Source organism: Maniola jurtina, chromosome 24 (genome assembly GCF_905333055.1).
Source record: "Maniola jurtina chromosome 24, ilManJurt1.1, whole genome shotgun sequence".
NCBI classification, from domain to species: Eukaryota; Metazoa; Arthropoda; class Insecta; order Lepidoptera; family Nymphalidae; genus Maniola; species Maniola jurtina.
In genome coordinates this window covers 6255429-6268570 of record NC_060052.1, presented here as the reverse complement: position 1 = coordinate 6268570, position 13142 = coordinate 6255429, and the positions used below count along the sequence as shown (strand labels likewise).

At 35.6% G+C, this 13142-nt stretch overlaps 1 protein-coding gene across 1 annotated transcript; it reads left to right on the top strand.

Annotated features, from left to right (window-relative positions):
* The first annotated feature begins 3868 nt into the window (after positions 1 to 3868).
* LOC123877721 lies at positions 3869 to 5131 on the top strand. The gene is made up of 2 exons (XM_045924582.1): positions 3869 to 4164; positions 4345 to 5131. The coding sequence occupies exons 1-2, from the start codon at positions 3869 to 3871 to the stop codon at positions 5129 to 5131; spliced, it is 1083 nt and encodes a 360-aa protein (XP_045780538.1).
* The last annotated feature ends 8011 nt before the right edge of the window (positions 5132 to 13142 follow it).

Here is a 13142-nt window from a genome sequence, read left to right as displayed (position 1 = left end):
GTGTACAGTGTAGACCCAAAGTACGATGGTTTGATAGGCAATGATCTCTTAACGCAGCTAGAAGCGGTAATTGATTTGAAACATAAAGAATTAAAGACTAAAACAGTGACAATTCCTATTGTATATAACGATACCGAGTACATTCTCGATTTACCAGCGCGCTCTGAATGTAAAGTATCATTACCAACGAATCAATATTCGGGTGATGCTATTCTTAATTTTACTGAATTTTGTAAGGGTGTAAGAATGCCAACCGCGTTAGTAAGATGTGTGAATGGTTATGCAAAAACAGTTATTCAAAACACACTTGATAAAAATATGGCCCTTAAAATTACAGCTCCATTTGAGGTAGTAAAGTATGAAAATGTAGAGTGTGAGGTTAATTGTGTGAGTGATATAAGTGAATTGGAGATGGACCAATTGTTATCAGAAAATTTGAACAAACTTAGACTTGATCACACCAATGAGGAAGAACGAGAAAAAATTTACAGATTATGTCATGAGTATAAGGATATATTTTACTGTGACAAAATACCGTTAACCTTTACTAACTTGATAAAACATAAAATCAGGACTAAGAATGAGGACCCAATTTATGTCAAACCATACCGACAATCCCCATTTGTTCAAAATGAAATTAATAGACAAGTCGATAAGTTACTGAATGAAAACGTAATTCAAGAATCCCATTCTCCGTGGTGTGCACCCGTACACCTCGTGCCCAAAAAGATGGATGCATCAGGAGAGGTCAAATACAGAATGGTAATAGACTATAGAAAACTTAACGACATAACCTTGGATGATAAATATCCCCTGCCTAACATAAATGATCTTTTTGATAAGTTGGGAAAGAGTACTTATTTCACTACGCTTGACTTAGCTAGTGGATACCACCAAATAGAAGTTGACGAGAAGGACAGACAAAAGACAGCTTTCTCTACACAAAATGGGCATTTCGAATTTCTGAGAATGCCATTTGGGCTTAAAACCGCCCCAGCCACATTTCAGAGAACGATGGATAACGTCTTGCGTGGATTACAAGGACTACACTGCATGGTATATTTAGATGACATTATAATTTACGGAAATAGTCTTGACGACATGATATATAACTTACGGACTGTTTTTGATAGACTTAGAGCAAGCAACATGAAAATTCAACTTGACAAATCAGAATTTTTAAGAAAAGAAGTTCTCTACCTTGGACATACAATTACAAAAGAGGGACTCAAACCTAATAACGATAAAATTCATGCCGTACTAAATTATCCACTACCTAAAACAACGACTGAGATTAAGAGTTTCTTGGGACTGGTAGGGTACTACCGACGATTTATTAAAGATTTTGCTAAAATCACCAAACCATTAACGAATTGCTTAAAGAAACGTAATCGAGTTATAATAAATCAGGAATACATCAACGCATTTAACCAATGTAAGGAACTTTTGACGCACGCCCCCCTTTTACAATACCCCGACTATGACAAACCCTTTATACTTACAACCGATGCGTCGAACGTAGCAATAGGCGCAGTACTGTCACAAGGACAACCTGGAAGTGATAAACCCATAGCTTATGCAAGCCGTACCCTAAGCGACACAGAATCGCGTTACAGCGTGATCGAAAGGGAATTGCTTGCAATCGTTTGGGCTGTAAAGCACTTTAGACCGTATTTGTATGGTCGCAAATTTTACATCTACACTGATCATCGTCCCCTAGTTTGGCTCCAATCACTGAAAGACCCCAGCAGCAAATTAACCCGCTGGAGGTTACGCTTACAAGACTTTGACTTTGAATTAATATACAAAAATGGTAAACAAAATAGCAATGCTGATGCTCTATCCAGAATAAAAATTAATGTATTAGATTCAGACAAAGAAAATCCGTCATTAATAGTAAACGTAGATGAAAAATTAAGTCACAGTGATTCATCGACAGTAACTATATCAGATTTGAGTCGAACAGCGACCGCTAGTTCTATAGAATTTAATGATAAAAATGTAAATGATTACCCGGTGCGGTCAGAATCTAGTAAAACAGATACCATCCATTCAGCTATAAATCCAGAGTCATCTGGGATACCGATTTTGAATGAGGCCATAGATACTAAACCTAATCAAATTCTAGTTTTTTCGTGGTTTAAAAACGAAATGCAGGTAAGCGATCTCTCACGTGATAAACAGAAGGTCTTAGAAGTTTTCTTACCAACAGACAACCCTGAATTAGTAAAGCAGTTTTTGATAAAGCATATAAAACCAAAAATAAAGTATTTCATTTATTTCGAAGAACAGGCACATCGTAGGCTATTTAGTAATTTAATAATACAGCTTTTTGAAGAAGGCCTGGTAAATTTTTATGAATGCACAGAACGAGTCGTATATGTTGAAGATGAAGGAGAACAGAGAGCTATAATAAATAAATACCATGAAGGAAAAACATGCCATCGTGGCATTAAGGAGACCTTAGTTAGGCTTCGTAGAAATTATTACTGGGAAAGAATGCAAGAATCAGTTACGGCAGTTATAAATAGTTGTGAAGCATGTCGGAAAATGAAATATGATAGAAAGCCCATTAAACCTATTTTACAGCTAACACAAACCCAAGATGCCCCGTTTCAGGAATTATTCATTGATCTTTTTAGCATTGAGGGAAAGACTTATTTGACTCTGATTGACGCATTCAGCAAACTAGGTCAGGCTATTGAAGTTCAAAACAAATCTACCCCTGAGGTGGTCCGTGCTTTGATGAAGTACTTCTCATTTTATGGCATACCTAAAAAAATTAGCTCTGATTCCGGTACTGAATTTAACAATGAATTGATGAAAGAATTTTTAAGCTTACACAAAATTGAACTTCACATTGGCACGCCTAACAACCCTAGTTCAATGGGCTTAATAGAGCGCTTCCACTCTACTATAATTGAAATATACCGATTAGCCAAATATGAAAAGCGATTTACCGACGCGGCATCGGTGATGACCTATTCAGTTATGGCATACAATCATTCCATTCACTCTGTTACTGAACTTACTCCATTTGAAGTTGTTTTTGGACACACTGATACAAGTAGCCCATACCGCATAGAATTAGAAAAACAGTATTTTCAAAAAATGGTTAAAGATCATGCAAAACGAACTAGAGTATTATACAAACATCTAACGGATAAAATGGTAGCCATAAAGAAAAGGGTTAGGGAAAAGAAAGGTGGTGAAGCTAACATTCAGTTTTCTAAAGGAAACGTTGTTTTTGCCAAGGATGTTAATAAGCGTAAAAGTAAAGATAAACCAAGATATATCAAAGCAAAAGTCCTAGGACGTTCTACGGGAAATATTTTACCCATAAAAGTAGGAGAAAGGGTCACCAAAACCCCAATTAAAAACATCAAACGTCCTCCGCAGGTTCTGCTGTGTCCTGCTAGTAGCGATGCAGTCGCAGGCCCTTCATCTGCAAAATCTTGAAGAAAACCCAGGTATTTTCCCTGTCAAGGAAGGTCAAGCATACATGCAAACCGACCATTGGACTATAGTTAAGCTTATAAATTTAGAACAAATGTCCAACGATCTAAATAGCGTACTTACAACCTACCAACGGATGTGCAGTATCATCGATTGGAACGCATCATATTCCCAAGAACTAGCGAGTATTAAAATGCATACAGACTTTACCCGCGACATAACTATAGGAAAATATAGACAATTAGTTCCACAGAAACGTTCTAAGAGAGGTTTGATAAATCCTTTGGGTTCAATTATAAAAGTGATAACTGGTAACCTGGATCATGATGACGCAATTAAGTACGACGAACTTACTTCTAAATTAAATCGCAACCAAATTATTATATCAAAGAAATTGACAATTGTCTCTAAAATGTTTGATAGTTTTATTAATGTAACTGAAGCAATGAATGTGAACTCTGTTCATTTTCATAACCGTTTAACAAAGGTTGAAACATTACTCAAAGATTTAGCTGCCAAACAAAACAATTGGATTTTCATAACTTATCTTACAGGATTATTTAGTGTATTTACAAGTAGTTTTCGTACTATCTTTGTTAGACTGAGTGAAATTGAAACAGCATTAGCGTTAAGTAAAATCTCTATTTTGCATCAGTCAATTGTGAACTCTACAGAATTATTGTATCATTTAAATGTAATTTCCAACTCTGAAAGCTTGGTGTACCCACCAACGGAAACCAATTTATTTAAAATTGAGGAAAGCATTTGTGTAAAGTCATTTATTAAAAATAATCAGATTACATTTATAATGGAAATACCAATAACTGATAACTCAACATATAATTATTTTAAAGTATATTCATTACCCATTTTTCACGAATCCGAAAATAAAACCCTAGCTATCATTCCCAAATATCCTTACCTTTTGGCGAAAGGAATCAAATACTTACCGCTTGTAAAACCATGCCAGTCATTTTCTACCGGCAATCAGTTCCTGTGTACTGCAGACAACCGAGCGTTGTATTATGAACTCACCTGTATAGAGCAGCTTATGAAATTCGAAGATGACCTTATTTCCTGCAAGCAGCATCAGGTCCAGATCGAAAAGATTAAGGTTCAGCAAATCAACCCAAATAGCTGGCTCCTCTATAGTAGACTGAGGACGATATTGACGAAGCGATGCGGCCATGAGGTCAGCAAACAACTTGTATTTGGCACTTACCTGATCACAATCGACGAACCGTGTGAGCTAGAAATTTATGGAATTCGCCTCCACCATCGCACTATTGTAGAATCAGATAATATGAAGAGAATTCCAATTATTACACTCCCTCAGTTAAAAGCAAACGCGACTCTATCCGGTGCAAGTGTAGTTAATATGGAAGAAATTAGTTTAGATGAAGTGAAATACATGGCCTTTTCATTAAAACATAGTGCTGTTGTTGAAAGTGTTTTAAACGATCAAAAGGACAGTAAATTCAGTGTAATTTTAGGATACCTGACATCAGGTTTTGTAGTTTTAAGTATTTTTGTGTTCTTATGTTATGTCTGGCTGAAATCGCCAAAATGTTCATTATTTAAGAAAAATCATCGGAATGACTCTAAAAACGATCCCTCCGATAATTTTCCTCTTAGGGATGGAGGAGTTATGGCTCGGCCATCCGTTCTCGATTAGATTTGTTTAACGTAAGCATTTTTGTAACGGTGGCGACGGTGCGTCGCATATAAGATTAGTATTAAAGTAGCCTCTAAATCGGCATTACGTCTTTAATTTCTCCCTTACATATATATGTACCTGGTGAAAATCCCAGGGTAATCTAGTGGCTCCCGTAAGAAAAGCAAAAGTACCTACTAGCAATGTTGTAGCAAATAGCAATGTACTAGTTAGTTACAAGCAATGTTTTTTTACGAATTACTGGTTTGGGATGTAATTTGCTGTGGATTCTTCTGGACCCTGATTACACATACCTTGCTTATTTATTAGGTTCCAGGAATCGAACCCAATATCATACGATGCGATCTTGCACATGATACAACATTGTTTACAAGGTCATCGAATTCTAGTTTCTGGGTCGAAAATGGCCGCGCGTGCTCTAGATAATATGTAATTTATATTATGCAATTTGATTGTTTATTAATGGGTTATAAATCGCTTCAACTGAATATTTAGTGGATACGTGACTGATCCGCCGTATTTTGTAGCCATTACAGTAATAAGTTGGTATCATTAGGTTCTGGCCTTATTTGCTGTTGACATTGAAAATGATAGTGATTTATTTCATGCCATATATTCCTGACATAGGAGTCGGTAGATAGAGATTAGTTATTGTCTCATGTTGAGCATAATAATGTGCTTACCATTAACTACCTATGTATTTTCCTGGTATAATGGTTAATCGTGGTATATAAGGAGTAGCCCACCTAATTCACAGGTCTAATACTGACATAATCTCCCACTTTCAGTACAGCTGACGATTATTTTCATATTTGAGATTATTTCAACTAGGTAGATTGAGAAATAAAATATGTATATTGGAATCCTTTTTTTTCTCTACCAGCTAACGACTGACGCTTGGTTTTGTCATGGTTGTATCAAAATTATCATAAATAATAATAAATGCAACAATTGAGAGCATTAAATGTACCTATTTGATTGAAGGGGTGAGAACACTAACCAAAATAACTAGGTACTTCTTCCCGGACTATCAGGGAAGCCTGACAGAAAAATCTTTTTCAATCAATGATATAAAACGTAGGTACATTTTCCAACATTTTACTATACTTCCGTGTCTACAATCACTGTTATCGGTGAAAAAAGACCGACACATTTCACTAGACTTTACTTAACCTTGCTTTGTTTATTTTATCTGTTTGATATAAACAATATAAAAGAATGAATAAAACAATACAAAAAGTGATAATGGCACTTTTTAGTCGATTTCTTTTGTTTAAAGTAGGACGATCAGTACAGAGTACAGACCTACTTGTCCTACGTATTCTGCAAAAGATTTTGCAGAATACGTAGTAGTCCTGTGTCAATCGTTCATTCTCTGCGATTCGGTCATTCAAGTACTGATTACAGCAACGACTGAGATCTTTTCGATCGTTCATCAGTCATCAGTCGTTCGGTACTTTTCGGTACTTCGGTAACTACTTCGATCCAATCAGTCATGATTGCTCTTCGTTCCTCACGAATGTATCGGTATTCGGTACTCAGTCTCAGTCGTCAGTCTCAGTCGTGAATCGGACGATGAGACTCCAAGTCTCGATTGCGCACGCTCGTGTCGTATAGTTTCACGTTTCGTTATAGGTCGTCCGACGGCGCGGGTTCAAAATCGCTGCATTATTGTAATATTTTTCCCGATTGTATGCACTGTTATGATGTAATTACCTATCTTTTTAATTGAGCTTTTATTTTTAAACGTGTTTAATCATTATGTTAAGATTTATACATACTAAAAACCTTATGCATCTCATATACACGTGTTGCCTAAATGAAGTAGGTAGATAACTACGATTTTACAATGAACATAACAACAAGGGTAAATATTGGGAAAATATACCTACCTAGTCCATATCTATATATTATTACTTACTATTACTATTTTACTATGATCTGTAGACCAATCATTTCTTTCAATATTTTTTAGTTTCATTCTTCGTTCTCGGTTCGTGGCGACTGGTTGAACCGGATCGGTCAAAAACGACTGATTCGTTCATCAGTACTTTTGCGCGACCTCAGTCAAATGACCGAATCGGTCGTGACTGACACAGGACCAATACGTAGCGTTGCGTTCCGGTAAAATATTGAGGAGTGCGTAGAAACTGATAAAGTCATAATAAACTTAAGTATACCCTTTAACGCATTAAGGCTTTCATGCATATTATTTTAATCTATATGTTTTGGTGTGGGATTTTTGTCCACTCGGAAAAAGTAACCTAATTTGGTTTACTAAAGCTTACATCCATAACTATTGTCCTTAATCGTTGACTTATTAATGAACATCTCGAGATGGGTTTCGCCGACTTCAATATACTTATTAGGTTATTCAATATAGATACTATTAGGTTAGGGTATAAGTTTTCGAAAAGTAGAGTTTTAATTTTCGAAAGTTACAAAAACTCGTACTAGAGTTCAAGGTAAAGTGTTAATGTAAGAAGCTAAGTAACCTTATTTATTTAAATCTACAAATTACCCACAAAATGCACTACATTAAGCAATAAATAAAGTTCCTAAGTATTTTAATTACCTAAAACTAACTCAAAGCAAGGACAATTTTTTGTATGGCCATGATAGTCTTGGTAATGTACGGAAAGTAGGTTCTTACCTAACTAGTATAGTTAGGTATTTATTTTTGAGTGTCCCCAGTCTACGCATCGTAAAACGTGATTACATTGTGACCTAGCTCTAAGCTATTGGTAGTTAACCTTGTGAAGAACAAATTTTTTGCCCTGTGGCATATAGCTACCGTACATACAAGTACTTACTACTTAGATTGTTCAGTAAACGTAGGTCACAACTCACGGTAAAAGATATGAAAAAAATGTGTCAAGTATGGGTCGGATTCGTACAGGAAGGGTTCCGTACCATGGTACAAGAAAAAACATTTTTTATTTTTTTATTTTTCGGCAATAGAAATACTAATGGGAAAATTTCAGGTATCTACCTATTATGGTTCACGAGATATATTTAGCCCACTGACAGACGGACGGATGGACAGCGGAGTCTTAGTAATAGGTACTTGTTGGCACCCTTTGAGTACCCTAAAAATTAAATCAATTGAATTGTGAGTGAAAAGTTATGTTATGGAGGAGAATATCCTGAACACCTCCCTTACTAATATTTTTGGAAGAGAAGTCTATGTAACGACTAGTAACTATTTCTTTCAGTTTTTATAACAAAAAATTAGATTTGCACGCGCCCTCTTTCGCGTAAATAGGTAAATATAGTTTTTAAAACCCACGAAAACTTTTTGTTTTCCGGGATATAAAAGTCATTCAGCGTCAGTTTCCTCGTAAAAGATATTTTTACCCAAACATAAAAATCGGTAAAACGAATAGGCATTTAAGAAACCCGTGGGAACTCTTTGATTTTTCGCGATAAAATTCTCTAGATCAAACAGTAAGTTACGCTTTCATAAATTAGTTGCTAATACCACCCGTGCGAAGCCAAGTCGAGTCAATCAGTTTTCAAAATAAATAGCAGGAAAACAAGTGTAAATTAAAAATTTTCAACACCCCCGATAAATCATTTTCAAATAAATAATTATGTATATCTAGGCAACGTCCATCTTGACAGCTTGACATTTGTCAATTGACACTTGAATATTATGAACCTAAGGGTTATCTAACCTTTTTTTCTACAAGAAAACTAGAAAAGAGCTGATAACTCTTAAACGGCTGAACCAATTTTTTTGGATTATAGCTAAGAACACTCTCGATCAAGCCACCTTTCAAACAAAAAAAAGTAAATTAAAATCGGTTCATTCGTTTAGGCGCTGCGATGCCACAGACAGATACACAGATACACAGATACACAGATACACAGACACACAGATACACAGATACACATGTCAAACTTATAACACCCCTCTTTTTGGGTCGGGGGTTAATAATAACCTGACGTCTTGTTGATGCCGAATACACGATCAAATACAAACGACACTAACGAAGTAAATACATTTTAGAGCTAACGCAGACGACTGCTTTTCCTAAGTCGAATTTTATTCGACCATGCAAAGGCTGACTTTATACTATAGATGGTTAGAACTTTACTTCTTCTGCTCAGTGGTTAGACTGAGGTGAAACCCGCAGTCCAATTTACAAAACGTACCTCAAAAGTAAAAACGGAACCCTTAAAAGACCACTTTGTTGTATGTCTGTCTGTCTATCAAGAAAGCCTATAGTGTACTTCCCATTGACCTAGAATCTATCGGACCAACTATATATAAGCCGTATGCGATAAGCTTTATAAATAAACAAATAAATAGGTAAATATGTATTATTTGTATCACGTATTCGCTTGGATCGGTTTTACGGAAACTATGTCGTGAAGGAAAATGTCTTTTTTCTTCCGCTAATATTAATACCTACATAATATTATAAGTATAGATATCCGTATAGAAAATATTCTACTGACAATAAATATGGGGGCACCTAATTTAATAAATGGATATAAATCATTGTTTACGAATACAATGAAAATTATTACATTTATTTAAAAAAAAAAAAACCAATTTTGCAAGGTCCTTCCTTATTTACTTATAATACTTTGCGCTTTTTCCCTAAAGGAGTTCTTATCTTAAGTATAGCTTAAGACGAAATAAGATGCTAGCGAAATCTTTTGATGAATAAAATCAGTAGTTCAGAATGTAGACCGTAATTACTACATTAAAACAAAAATTAACTTCTGCTTAACCCGTCTTTCGAATAATTTGTACCCTAAACTCACGAAAACCATCTCAGTTTTCGAGATGAGCAAACTTGTGCTAGGGTGCTGACCTAGTGCTGTATGCAGTGCAAATGTGACCAATCGGTCATATTGTAAACTTGACCCACATCGTTATAACCTTTATTACGAACCTTCGATCTTACTTTTAAAGAACCAAGATTTATGAGCCGGCAATGGTAAGTAGGTATTTTGTTTGTATTTAGAGTGGTAGGCAGGCGAAGTAGGTATTTTAGATTTTGAATGTAGTATTTCCAGTGAAAGCTGTGTGGAAAATTTAAAAATAAAACCTGCCAAGTGTGAGTCGGGAATTGCTCTTTTAGAGTTTTGTACATAGTTATTTTGAACGGCATATTTTAGGTGTATGAAATATTTCATTTCTGAGGTGTCGCAAAAAATCATAATAAAATCCCAAAAAATGTTCTTTTAGTTTGGCTACAGCTTACAAACTACATTAGTATTTCACAGTAATTATTTTCAAAAAACCGGCTAAGTGCGACTCAGACACGCGCACCGAGGGTTCCGTACTCGGGTATTTTTTTCGGCACTTTGCACGATAAATCAAAAAGTATTAAGATGCATAAAAATAAATAAAAACTTGTTTTAGAATGTACAGGTAAAGCCCTTTCATATGATACCCCACTTGGTAAATTAATCTTACTTTGAAATTTGAAAACACTAATTTTGTTCATGAACACATGTTAATTTTTCTTTTGTGATGTAACCACAAATTCACGGTTTTCGAATTTTTTTATTTTACTTTTGTGCTATAAGACCTACCTATCCGCCAAACATGATTCTAGTGCAACGGGAAGTACCCTGTAGGTTTCTTGACAGACACGACAAACAGACAAACAGACCGACAGGCAACGAAGTGATCCTATAAGGGTCCCTTTTTCCTTTTGAGGTAAGGAACTCTAAAAAGGCACCTATTAGCGAATGGGCTGAACTCAATAAATATCCCCTGCAGACTAGTATGAAATATTGCATTGTTGTGCGTTTCAAGGTGGCGTGTAAAGGTCTTCTGATAATAATGTATCATGGCTGTCTTTTTATCATTAAATAAGTAAGTATATAAAAAAACTGTTTATTTAAGCCTCATCAGCCTAATTTAGAGATTGCACTAAAATATGAGAGGCTGCAGATTCAAATCCCACCCATTCGCCATTGGTAAATACTTTTTTTACCCGACTGTGGCAAAGCCAAAAGGAAGGGCTATGATTTTAGCAGTCTATGTATGTATGTATGTATGTTTGCTGGTTCTTCTCGGTAGGAACAGCATTCCGAAACAGTAGTAAATTATTTTGACGATTCAGAAGCACTTGTAATTTGAATAAAAATCTATTCTGTTTGGTCTTCGCCGCAGTCTGGTAAAAATGACGAAAGACTGATTTATTTTTAGTTCTCTAGTAGGTAGGCAACGTGTATTCGATTTATGGATTAGCTTATTCAAGCGTCGATATATTTTGTCCGGTTGATTAGCCTGAGGGTCCACATCAGCCACGTACCTACCTAGGCATAGAAAAAAATAAAACAAAATAACTAATCACTAGGGAAAAAGTTATCCAAAACCGGAAGCCTAAATCATTAGTTTGTAGAAATCCTGATAAATAATAATTAGTGATTAATAATAATAGTTTATTCCTTACCTACTAATAGCTACCTAATACCTATAGTATAAATTGTAAAGAGGAAAGGTTTTTTTTCTTGCTGTCGATAAACTCTGAAACTACTGAACCGACTTTAATAATTATTTCATTACTACCCGATGCCCGCGACTACGTCCGCGTGGATTTACGTTTTTCAAAATCCCGCGGGAACCTTTTTGATTTTTCGGGATAAAGTGTAGCCTGACTTTGTGTTAATCCAGGGTATAATCTATATCCGTTCCAAATTTCAGCCAAATCCATCCAGTAGTTTTTGCGTGATTGAGTAACAAACATCCAAACATCCACACTTTCATATGATTAGAAAGCTATTTTATACCTGTAACGTTGGCTATAAATTACAATGTACCGCGGACGAATTCGCGGACAAAGGCTAGTACCTAAGTAAATAATATTATTTTGTTTCGTGACTCCTATTTATTTTCATTGACGTCAATCTGTAATTTCACATAATTATTGTTTGTACTACATATTTAATACTACCAGTATTTAAAACCGGCTACAAAATACAAATACGGCTACGTTTCAAAGAAATGGTATGTAAATACATCCTTATACTCTATCAACGGAAAGAAGTTACGAGTAGATAGTATAGGTTTCTCTCTGTTACGTTATCCCATACAAATGACAGAGACGAAAATCTAAGAGGGCGTTAAGCATTTTGAATCACCAACCAATCACAAACATGTTTTCAAAAAACATTTGAAATCCGATTCGAAAATGTTTTCAAAAAACATAAGAGAAATTAAATTCGAAAACATAGTTTCGTTTGTGATTGGTTGATGACCCAAGACCAGTAATATATTCGTCTCTGTCATTTGTATGGGCTTAGAACGTAACAGAGAGCCCAATTTCTAACTTCTTTCCGTGGAAGGGCTTGGCCATACTCTACCACGGTGACCAAGTGGGTATTGGCAGACTTCTGTCTTACGTTTGATAATATTATGAACATGATTATGAAGAACTCTCAGGTATGCAGGTTTCCTCACGATGTTTTCCTTCACCGTGATGTGAAAAGCTAACAGTGCGTGCCCGGCATTGAATCCCGGATCCACCCCAATAGGAGGCTGACTGCCGACATGCAAAATACACATTTTAGATAATACATATAAAAATACCTATTTAAAAGGTTTTCTCTTACCTTTAATACAATATAAATTAATAATTAGGTATTTCCGCTTTAAAAAATAAACCACAATTTTCGGTCCTCCGAAATCAAAACTAAAGTCCACAGTATACACACAACACCTCGTGTTAAAAAAAACACCAATTTCTGAACGAATCAACAGGGTTTTTAAATTAAGAACCGTTATTTTTAATCCACTGCCAAGGCAAAGGTTAATCCTTTATTCAGCCTAACGAGCCCGGCGTTCAATCGCGGCGGATAAAAACACAACAATGAGGCGTTGTAAACATTAATTGTTTGACCGTGAAGGCTTAGATTGGCGGGAACGTTATCTCGAGGCTATTGAACGGTGATAATACGATTTTATTGATATCAAGCTTCAAGAACTGATAGCGCCATCTAGTTGAGGATGGGGTAAACTTTTTATTTGAATATAAAAATGCCT

Bases quoted from the DNA above. Each gene is read 5' to 3' on its own strand.
- LOC123877721 (XM_045924582.1), top strand. From the start codon at position 3,869: ATGTTTGATAGTTTTATTAATGTAACTGAAGCAATGAATGTGAACTCT. The intron at 4,165-4,344 runs TGAAAGCTTGGT...CGAATCCGAAAA, and splicing joins TTAAATGTAATTTCCAACTC to TAAAACCCTAGCTATCATTC.